The 12,227-nt window shown below is 34.4% G+C and overlaps 1 protein-coding gene across 4 annotated transcripts in view; it reads left to right on the top strand.

Annotated features, from left to right (window-relative positions):
- Window positions 1-12,227, top strand: part of LOC106874393 (uncharacterized) — a 125,336-nt gene that overhangs the window by 32,994 nt on the left and 80,115 nt on the right. For all 4 annotated transcript variants that reach the window (XM_014922111.2, XM_014922110.2, XM_014922112.2 and 1 more), the window contains 6 exons: window positions 1,474-1,617; window positions 3,717-3,899; window positions 6,355-6,464; window positions 7,605-7,728; window positions 9,394-9,575; window positions 11,449-11,542. In XM_014922111.2, coding sequence (XP_014777597.1) covers window positions 1,474-1,617; window positions 3,717-3,899; window positions 6,355-6,464; window positions 7,605-7,728; window positions 9,394-9,575; window positions 11,449-11,542 — 837 coding nt within the window. The remainder of the gene's footprint in view (window positions 1-1,473; window positions 1,618-3,716; window positions 3,900-6,354; window positions 6,465-7,604; window positions 7,729-9,393; window positions 9,576-11,448; window positions 11,543-12,227) is intronic.

Genomic DNA, 12,227 nt, shown 5'->3' on the forward strand with positions numbered 1-12,227 from the left:
ATATATATTGCTGTTGTGTTGTTGTTGGCACTCCGTCGCTTCTGACGTCGAGGGTTCCAGTTGATCCGATCAACGGAACAGCCTGCTCATGAAATTAACGTGCAAGTGGCTGAGCACTCCACAGACACATGTACCCTTAACGTAGTTCTAGGGGATATTCAGCATGACACAGTATGACAAGGCTGACCCTTTGAATTACAGGCACACACACACACACACACACACACACACACACACACAGATATATATTCAGCAGTATTAGAACAAAATCGTTATAAGGCATAAATGAACTTTAGGTTAGTTAAAATAAGTTTCCAACATATTTCAGCTTCTAAAGGTAAATTCTCTGCAGCTGCCATGGAGAAAAAGGTTCTCTCTTATGGTAAAAGGTGTAAAGACAACATATTTGTGTGTATCATTATATTTGTTCTTACTCCTCAGCCTGACAACTAACTTTATTTGTTTACAATCCCATAACTTAGCAGTCAGCAAAAGAAATGAATAGAATAAAGAGAATATGTACTTGACTTTAAAATGATTACTGTTGTTGACCTATTTGGCTAACCCCTTCAAGGTAGTGCCCCAGCAGAGACACTGTCCAATGACTAAAGCGTTTATAAATCGAAAGGAACATAAACCAGATCCAACTTTTTTTAGGTGTTTGCTGGCATACCTCTTATCACATTCACTGAAGTGTTAAGACCAGTTCCCTCTGGTGGTGAAAAGCATTCATTGCAGTGCCATGTAAAAGCACCTTGTAAAGTGGTTGGCATTAGAAAGAGCATCTAGCCATAGAAACCATGCCAAATCAGACTGGAACCTAGTGCAGCTCTGGTAAACCGTCCAACCCATGCCAGCATGGACAACAGACGTTAAATGATGATGATGATGATATAACTACTACTTTGAGAGTGGTTGGCATTAAGGAGGGCATCCAACCATAGAAACAAAAGCAAAATCTGACTGGAACCTGGTACAGCTCTCTAGCTTACCAGTTCCAGCCAAACCATCTAACTCATGCTGACCTGGAAAATGGGCATTAAATGATGATGATGATATATGTATGTGTGTGTGTGTGTGTGTGTGTAAATATATATACACCTCCACCCCCACACACACATCTATGTACATATATCGATGTGGGATGGAAAGTGACCAATGCATTGAAGAAAGTCTTTTGGGGTATGTTACCATGTTCTGTCATGCCCACATTGTATGTGCCTTACCCCACTTATGTAATTAATAAAAAAAAATATACCAGACACACTCCTATGGGTTAATAAAATCTAATAAAAAAAAAGCCATTGAAAATTGTTCCCTAATATGTTTGCACTTCATGAAAAAATTAGAAGACTGTTATTCTTATTTTAAGGTAAATTGCTGTGGTAAACAGTTAACAGAGAGTCTGAGAAATATCTTGTGTTCTTTTCATTCATTTCATATATATATATTGATTCCGTTCTATAATTCCAGTTTTTGAGTGATGATGATGTAACAGCATTACCTGATCTATCCTTCTTCAACGAAGTGCCTTTCCAGCGACTCTTGAAAATACCAAGCAAAAAATTATGCAGTTTACTACCAAACCTTCCGGCTTTGAATTTAACCAATGTAAAAGTGAGTATTTTCATAAAAACTCGGAGTATCATATATGTTGTCACTTCTAGGATATAAGTTTGTAGATTGAATGGCTTTGTTATCTAGTATTACAGCTTGGAAGTGATGGTGTAATACTGCCAGAATTAATTTTTCCATTACAGGAATCTTTTTTCCCCCTTTATAGATCAGTGATCAGATTATATCCTTTTGGTCGAGTACGTTAGTTTCTCTCACATATTTAATTTAGTTTCATGTTAATTAGTTGACCAGTTAATCACTACCCTTTTGTCACTGTTTTTCTCTTTCACCCTTTTATGAACACATTTCATGTAGATAACACAACGTTTCGGCTGATATACCCTCCAGCCTTGATCAGGTGCCTTGGAGAAAGCCCTAAAATTCACTTTATTATTGCCCACGGGCATATGGCATAGTGGTTAAGAGCATGGGCTACTAACCCCAAGATTCTGAGTTCGATTCCAGGCAGTGACCTGAATAATAATGACAATAATAATAATAATAACAGTGAAAAATACCTTAGGATTGAGAACCCAGGTTCGAAATTTCCCCAAGACATTTAATGTATTACAAATAATTCTTAAAATAATCAAGCATTTAGAGGAATTAAGAAAACTGACTTTTCTTTTTACTGTCTGGGGAGAGTCATTCTCTTTTAGTGCCTTATTAATTTAACACACTCACTGGTCTGATTTCCACTCATTTATTCATTTTTACTAAAATTTTTGTTGCATCTTGCTACCTTTTCAATAGTTGTTGACTCTGTCCAATATAGGAACTGCATTCGCTTTTTTTTTTGTCTGTTTGTGCACACATGTGTGTATCAGTGTGCATGCACATAAACATATGTATGTATGTATTTGTGTGTGTATGTGTGTGTGTGCGTGCGTGTGTGTGTATGCATGTGTGTGTAATAGACACACACACACACACATACACACATTCACTTACAATGATCATGCTTGAAATATAGGATTATTCAAAAAGAAAGAGCAGATTTCAAAATTATTTTTAAAACAAACGCGGTAAGAGACACAAACACATTCTACATATTTCTTGATAGGGGAAGGCTTAAAGTTTATAGCTGAACATAATCAATTGAATTAAGCATTAAATAAAATAATATTTTAATTTTGTTTTAATGTTTCATTTTGTTCATTTTATTTATAGTTGTATAATTTTCATTTGTGTAATCCCTTAGAAAATGGCAACACTACAAGAAAAGTCTTTTTGTGTGCTGCAGTTTGAGAAATGCAAATTGATTGTGCAAGTGCAACATGCATTTTGCTGCCAATTCAATAAAAATCCACCTCGTCACAAGCAAATTTATGAATCACATAAAAATTTCACAGAAAAAGGTTTCAATGTTTCAATGTTTGTCAAGCAACATATGGTGTTCATGTTGAGTGCATACTACTTTAGAATAAACTTTAAACCTTCCCCTAGGTGCAGGAGTGGCTGTGTGGTAAATAACTTGCTTACCAACCACATGGTTCCGGGTTCAGTCCCACAGCATGGCACCTTGGGCTAGTGTCTTCTACTATAGCCTCAGGCCAACCAAAGCCTTGCGAGTGGATTTGGTAGACGGAAACTGAAAGAAGCCTATCATATATATGTGTGTATATATATATATGTGTGTGTGTGTGTGTGTTTGTGTGTCTGTGTTCGTTTCCCCACCATCACTTGACAACCAATGCTGGTGTGTTTACGTCCCCGTAACTTAGCGGTTCGGGGACCGATAGAATAAGTACTAGGTTTACAAAGAATAAGTCCTGGAATCGATTTGCTCGACTAAAGGCGGTGCTCCAGCATGGCCGCAGTCAAATGACTGCAACAAGTAAAAGAGTAAAAGAGTATCAAGAAATATGGAGAATATGTTTGAGTCTCTTACTGTTTGTTTTAAAAATAAATTTAAAATCTGTTCTTTTTGAATAACCCTGTACATTTGATCATAGGTTTGTTTGATCAGGGTTGATTTGGGTTAAACAGCTACACATTTAATAAGTGATCTTTCATTTCCTTTTTTTTTTTATAGAATTCTTATTATGTGTTAATGGCAGCAATTAAGCCATAATATTTTTATCTATTTATTTTAACAGAAAATTATTATTTACAAGAAATGCCAAGAAGATCTACGGAAAATTGCATCTACAGTTCCCAAGAGACTTGGCAAACTGCTTTCTTTATTGAAAACAAAAGACATTATCACCTTAAAAAATGATCAGTTACAGAATTTGGCAGTTGCAATGTGTCAGTTTGAGAGTTTAGTGAATACTAAAATGGTAAGAATTTGAATCAACATCTAACATTTATATTGTAAAGGCCAGAGTTTAGCCCCTGCCCAGTTTAATGAAATTTGAAAAAAATAAATATGAAATATTTGAAAGATAAATTTTCCCTAGGATGAGTTTATTTGCAAGCAACATTATTAACAATTGTCATAGTTAAATAGTGAAGACGCAATGGCCCAGTGGTTAGGGCAGCGGACTCGCGGTCATAGGATCGTGGTTTCAATTCCCAGACCAGGAATTGTGAGTGTTTATTGAGCAAAAACACCTAAAGCTCCATGAGGCTCCGGCAGGGGATGGTGGCTAACCCTGCTGTACTCTTTCACCACAACTTTCTCTCACTCTTACTTCCTGTTTCTGTTGTGCCTGTAATTCAAAGGGTCAGCCTTGTCACACTCTGTGTCATGCTGAATCTTCCCGAGAACTACGTTAAGGGTACACATGTCTATGGAATGCTCAGCCACTTGCACTTCACGAGCAGGCTGTTCTGTTGATCGGATCAACTGGAACCCTCGACATCGTAAGCGACGGAGTGCCAACAACAACAACAATAGTTAAATAAATTGTGGGTTTTTTCCCCCTTTTTACTTTTTTCTTCTTTATTTTTTGCCAGAATCTGAGGCAGTTATGCTTCTTCTCTACTGCAAGACACTTTTTTGTCTGTCCCTCAATACTTCAGTTGAGGGATCTTGGTATTCAAGTTACTTGGCGATCTGACTGCTGCAGATGCCATGTAAATAATGCCCAGTACATTCTGTAAAGTGGTTGGCATTAGGAAGGGCATCCAGCCATAGAAACCATATCAAAGCAGACAGCAGAGGTTGCTGAAGTCTTCTGGCTTGCTAATACTGTTAACCTGTTCAACCCATGCTAGCATGGAAAGCAGATTTAAATGATGATGAGGAGGAGGAGAGGATGATGATGAGGTGGAGAATGATGATGATGATGATGCTGAAGTGGATATTGTTGAAGTGGAGTGAGATATGTCAATCAATTTATCAAATCTACTTCTGTTTTTTTCTTTTTGTTTTTTTCTGTCGTTTTTTTTTTGTTTTTGGTTTGTTCTTTTAAAAAATAAAAACACACCTCAAAATACTTATTTTCTCATTCTATAAACTGAATAAATCCAGTTAACTGTTGATAAATGCTGCTGTATATATATATATAACATGCCATACAGAAAAGGCAGTCAGTAAATGCTTGATACAACCATGCTTTATATATAATCCATCATAATAAATTATGTAATTATAATGCTAGTTGCCATGAAATTCATCATATTCGGTCAAGATAAGCATTTCATGAAGAGAACGTGTTTAAGATGAGTTAATTGTAGGATATGTTGTTACACATTAACTAATATTTGATACCTGTTATTACAGCCAATGATTCTGTGATAATTCAACCAGAGTTAAGTGTTTGTATTTGAATACAGCATTACCAGTTAATGAAATGCATGTTAAATCAGCTATGCTCCTGTAATTGTACTTAAACTCTACCTATCTGTAGTAGCTCTGTATGTCGTAAGCATATGTGTCTCACACGTAGCACATGGCTCAATCAGTTGTTGTGACTCCTTTGTATTATGTATATAGGAATAGGAGTGGCTGTGTGGTAAGTAGCTTGCTTACGAACCACATGGTTCCGGGTTCAGTCCTACTGCATAGCACCTTGGGCTAATGTCTTCTACTATAGCCTCGGGCTGACCAAAGACTTGTGAGTGGATTTGGTAGACGGAAACTGAAAGAAGCCTGTCGTATATATGTATGTATGTGTGTGTGTGTGTATATGTTTGTGTGTCTGTGTTTGTCACCCTGACATCGCTTGACAACCGATGCTGGTGTGTTTATGTCCCCGTAACTTAGCGGTTTGGCAAAAGAGATCGATAAAAGGTGGTGCTCCAGCATGGCCACAGTCAAATGACTGAAACAATTAAAAGAGTATAGGCATAGGCATGGTTGTGTGGTTAAGAAGTTTGCTTCTTGACCATGTGGTCTTGGATTCAATCCCACCATGTTGCATTTGAGAAAGTGTCTTATACTATAGCCTAAGGCTGACCAAAGTTTTGTGAGTATGTTGGATAAAAACTGGATGCGTCTGTGTGTGTGTGTGTGTGTGTGTGTGTGTGTGTGTGTGTGTGTGTGTGTGTGTGTGTGTACCCTTATCTTGATATGTGATGGTTGCAAACAAGCACCACCATCATACATGTGATGTTGTTTGTTTCTAGTCTTCCATGAAAAACATGTTTGGCCATGGGAAGTATAACTTTGCCTGAAAGCAAGTGAGGGTTGGCAACAGAAAGGTAACCCGCTAGTAGAAAATTTGCCTTGAGAAATTCCGTCAGACCCATGCAAGCATGGGAAAGTGGACCTTAAATGATGATGATGATGTTTATGTAGTCATTTTACACATATATGTTGGAAGTAAATGTTGATGTTCGTTTTGTCAGGAAAGGTTACTTGCTAAAATGGTCCTCCCAGTTAGAGAGTTTAAAAGAGAAGAAAACCAAACCAAATTCATAAAGGAAGCATCCTGTCTTCTAAAATATATCAAACCTAGGTAAACAAAGATATTTTGCATCATTATATAAACTTGATATATTTTATTTTGGAGTATGTTTTGTAATTTTAAATGTTTTTATATTTATAACTTGCTACTCAAGTTCCTGTTTAAATTGTTTGTGATGGAATATTTCCTCAGTTGGTAAGATGGCTGACTTATGAGACTGTGCTAAAAGTGACTGTATGCAGGGGTGGACCCAGAGGAAGGGGCCTGAGGGGCATGTGTCCCCTTTCAAGAAAAGATGTGCACCCTTCTGAATAATGTTATTACACCCTTTTTTTCCTGGAGTTGTATTCTCTTCTGACCTTGTGCCCTTCTTTCAAAAAATTCCTGGGACCATGCCTGGTATGAAGTCTGTCTTTGAAATGTGATATCCTGAAACATGTCTAAGAAGGGGAGATTTTATGAGATAAAGAAGTAGGCTAGGTGGGGCATCACATAAAGCAGACTATAAGTTTAATCAAGAAGGAAGACATTGAGGTGTGCATCAGAAGATAAATTGTAGGAGGGATGCACAAAAATGTAGACTGAGAGATATGTACAAGATGATGGAATCCATAAAGCTCTCATAAGAATTGATGGTTATTCAGCATTGCTAAGGACCAAATGATTAGGCAATATATCTCTTGTGAGATTTATGAATACATCACTTGATTTCTGACTATTACTTATACTTCTGATAAAGATAAAGTGATTATCTTCTCATGGAAAAGATAAAATGTGTGAAGCATGGATAAAACATAAAATACTAGAAGAGAAATATCAGGAAAAAAGTTGAAGATTGAAATAGAGTGATTGTGTAATATTAGAAGTGTTAGTTGGCATTAGTGGCTTTAAAACTGATATACAAGAAATACATCTTTGTTAGTGTGGACATGTATATGTATGGTTGATGTATCTTGGTTCAAGGAGGAAGAACCATAGTCAACAGTAGGCTATTAGATTACATATGAAGGTAATCATGTATAATATTTATTATTTGCTGTCGCCACTGGCAATCCCACCACTACAAACAGACAGTGTAGTGACAATGATAATGATATGACAAGATTTTTTTTCCCCACTTCAAACTGTGTTATGAAATAAATGTAAACATAGATGTAAGTCAAAAACAAGTGTTGAATCTTTTTCTTTCAGTGTTCTGAGACAAATTAAATTGTCTGGTGAAAACAAGAAATTTTTCTGTAAAATGATTGGTGCCAGTCATTTAAATAAACTTCCTGAAGGAGAAGCTAGAAATTTGACAAAATATTGCATGAAGGTAACTCCACTATATTTCAAGAAATTTATGAAATTTAAAATTATATTATTTTCAGTTTCAGTAGAACTAAGCCGTAGTTATGAATGAACTGTCTGCTAAAATTTTTGAAGTAGAATGATATAAGACATTATGAGCAGCAATTTGAGAGATGGAAAATGGCAACAGGTCTATATATTGCAGTCCAAAATAACAGTAAACATGTTGTTCTTTCCTGTTTGAATTACTGCTTGTATTGTATAATATTATTTAAAATTATAATTATTGCATTTATTTCTGTATGTATTTGAAGGTGATACAGAGATGCATGTATATATGTGGATGGACATAAGAAACCAAATTTAATCTAATTTGAAGTTTCTTATTGAAAAATGCAATACACACACACACACATATGCAGTTAAATATATGCAGTTGAATATATGTCCAATCATAAAGTGACCAATAGTTTCGCATGCATAACTTGTCAGACTTTATTGGTGGAGGCCATATAACCCCTCTTCAAACTGGGGAGCCATCCATAAAGCTTAGCTCTTTATTCACTTTACAGATACATAATCATTAGTCACTCTATGACTGATATTTAACCACATATATTTAACCATATATTTAACCACATGTAAATACATTATTGCTCTATTCTTTATAGTGTGCTTCTTTTTCAGATATATGATTCACAAATGAGATATGTATATGTATATATATATATATATATATATATATATATATATATATATATTCAAGTTATCAAATATTTATCAATTAGATTAAGATTAAATAAACATTAAGGTTGAGTGTTCTGAAAAATTTAAATCACTCATATGTTGTTCTGATAACATCAATCACCTAACTTTAGTCACAGATATTATGGTGTACTGTCATGTTAAAAGATGTATGCATTTTCATTTGCTAATATAGTTGTTGTATGATATTCTGCCATATCGCTTCTTTATAATTACCAATTGGTATAAGCTAGTTTTGCTAAACACTTAATTATTTCATGAGTCAATCAATTCTGAAGAAATCTTATTTTGTAAAGACTCAAACATGAAAATTATTTAATTCCTTTGAAAAAATCTATTGAATTCAATCAAATGTTTCTTATATACTCTCTATAAACTTGGAGCCAATTAAACTCTTAAAAGCTGAAATCTTTAAATGCTGCTCAAAGGTGAGCTAGTTACTTGATGAAGGATTCTGCTTTATAGTAGGTATAAGAAAAAAAGAAATCAAGACATAGGTTGGTATTACTTTATGATCCATAGTTGATCCTAAGCAACACTTTTATATGAGGTTTCCATTTCTAATGAGGCCTACATAAATTTAAATGTTCTTTCCAGAGGCATAAAATATTTGCCACATTTCAGAACTTATGACTTAATAGGTACCTAAATCTGTATTGGATATTAATACAGTGATGGTAACTGATTCAATAAAAAAAGATCTATCGATCTAGTAAAATTGTATATGCTTCTGAAATAAGATATTTTCTGGAAAACACTGTATAAGTTTATTTTAATTTGAAGTAGTTTTTATACAAAACAACAAATAATACTTTTAGTTTCAATCATTTAAATAATTAACAATGAAAGCTAAATTTGTTACTGTGTCTCTGTATTAATGGCATAAATTTTTAATTCTATTATTTTCATTATTATTCTTATTTAGGAAGTTTTACGAAACAAAATGGAGCTGTCGGAGCTTGGCAATCTTCTGAATTATGTCATACTTAGTGACATTCGTAATGTAACCGAAAGCCGGCTGTTATCTTGGGCTTCTGTTCTACAGCATTTTTTGGATGATGATGAAGAAATACAATACACTGGAAGGAAACTCAATAAAATATATAAGTAAGTAACATTTATACTTTTCAGTATATGCAGTCAATGGAAAGATCATTTGAAACATAATACACTAATGACTAACATGAGTGGAAAGAAAGAAATATAACAAATAATATAATAAATGACAAGTTAAGAAAAAAATTTTGATATCAATCAACTTTAAATGGTCTCTGATCCTATAATACAAAACTATTCATTTTAATTTGTTCATATCTAAACTAAAACTTACTATCATAATTTTATGTAAGTACCTTTCCTTAAGTTATGCTTCAAATACCAACCTGATATAGAAAATGAATTTATCAAGAATCTAGAGGAACTTGGTCAAATAATTGCTTTCATGAATATATACAAAATGCATTTTAGAAATCCATCCAAGTAAGGGTTGATGCATGAGAAATACGCTTCATACAGAATAATATATAACAATGTTGACTGTGATCCTCTCAGAAAAACTGAATTTTCAAAATATATTTTTGTCTTTGTTGTTTATTTCATAAATGCTCCTTACTCAATACATTATTACATGACTAATAAATGCACCCAGCATATTATTGCTATTTACCAGAAATGATAATTGCTATTTACCAGATATGGTCACTAAGATATAGTAAAATTTCTGTATATCAAAGCTAGTAGCCACCTATTTATCTTTACTACAATTCCATTTTCAATCCAGTAATAGAGTCTCTATGTGAACACTCGACTGGCTAAAAATAGCAGCTACATCTTCCTTGAATTACACTCTGCTAGCTTAAAAGGAAATGATGCATTGTACAATGACAATCCTAGATACACGGTGAATGATAAAATAATGGAATAATCAGAGCTTGAATCCTTTTGATTATACATCTACTGGGTCAAAGCTGATTTAGAGTAAAACAATGACAATAATTGCGGAGATGTACTTGCATAGCAAGTGACCTGATCTGAGATTGCATGCTGGAACGAAAACAATTGCAGCGTGGAAGGTGTTTATAAGCCATTTAAAATAACACACAAAAACCGTTAGATTCACTTCAATATTTAAATTTAATTTGTCAAAATATTTTCGTCACTTTGTGACCGCGACCTGTTCACTGACAAAGTTCTGTGCTAAAGTCAAGATTCCACTGCTTTTTATTTAAATTAATTAAGTGACATGGACATAATATTAGCTTAAATAAAACTGGATAGACTATTTTTGTACACTTTATACCTTGAGTGGCCACTTGGACTACTACCTCTTCACTACTATCTCTTTGGTGATACAAATGATTCTTTCCCACTCTCCCTTTTAAATGGGAGTAGCCATGTAACTCCTCTACAACAAGATATTGCTCTTTCCCACCCACTTCTCACCTCTTAGCATAAAGCTGCCCCTGCTTCTTCAGTTTCATAGTTTCATGAGCTGCATAGTGACCTCACTAGTACTTGTAGCATGAGAAAACACCCAGTGCACATTGTAAAGTGGTTGGCATTAGAAAGGGTATCCAACTGAAGAAGTCATGCCAAAGAAGGCACTGGAACATGATGCAGTCCTTTAATCTTTAGGATCCTGTGAAACCATCTAACCAATGTTAGAATGGAAGATGGACATTAAATAACGATGAGGAATGAATTATGAATCTTTCTTTGAAATAATTTAAAGTCTAAAATCTACAGAGTAAGCATGTAGTTCAGTCAGTTGATGCCCTGTAATTGATTGGGACATATTTGGGTCTCATTCATAGTAAAAGCCTTGTTATATTATGTCATCATATGAGTGCTCTTATTTTATTTAATTTGTTTTATTTATTATGAACACATAAAATCATAAAATCACCCTTAGCAAAAAGATAAACACAACAAAAGATATTTCTTAAATTTTCTTATGTTGTTGACCTTTTTCAAATTTCAGGGATAGACTTTCAGATATGACAGCAGAGGATCTGGAAAAAGTTGGTGTTCTCGTTGGATCATGGGATTCGAAAGACAGGAGAAAAATTCCAAGTGTATGTTACTTTATTCTTTAAAAACTTTTTTTTACTTCAACCGAAGTAAAACATTTAATAGAAATTTTATTGAATCTTGGGAGAGTCACAATGTCAAGAATAAACATATGCACTGATTCTATTTCACTTCTTTTACTATTATTGTTGTTATTATTATTATTATTATTATTATTATTATTATTATTATTATTATTATTATTATTATTATTATTTATTATTTATTATTATAATAAGATGGCGAGCTGGCAGAATTATTAGCCTGCTGGACAGAATGCTTAGCGGTATATTGCGTACCTCTCTTTGTTCTGAGTTCAAATTCTGCCAAGGTTGACTTTACCTTTCATCCTTTTGGGGTTGATAAAATAAGTATCAATTGGACACTGGAGTCGATGTAACTGACTCATCCCCTCCCCCAAAATTGCTGCCCTTGTGGAAAAATTTCAAACCATTATTATTATTATCATTATTATAATTGCCTTTGCACAGCTTCTAACGCTGGAGATGTACTACAGCGTCAGCTGTCCACTACCAGTGAACTAAGGTGAACACCTCTTATTTTTTGAGCACCTTCCGGAGTATTCGGGCGGTTCCAAGCAGTGCTGTTTTCTGCAAGTACTCCACCCTTATTGCAGCCCCTATTTGTTCCATGTACTTCTCAGGATTTTTACTCCCTGTTCCCAGGGCT

Source organism: Octopus bimaculoides, chromosome 5 (genome assembly GCF_001194135.2).
Source record: "Octopus bimaculoides isolate UCB-OBI-ISO-001 chromosome 5, ASM119413v2, whole genome shotgun sequence".
Classification (NCBI taxonomy): domain Eukaryota; kingdom Metazoa; phylum Mollusca; class Cephalopoda; order Octopoda; family Octopodidae; genus Octopus; species Octopus bimaculoides.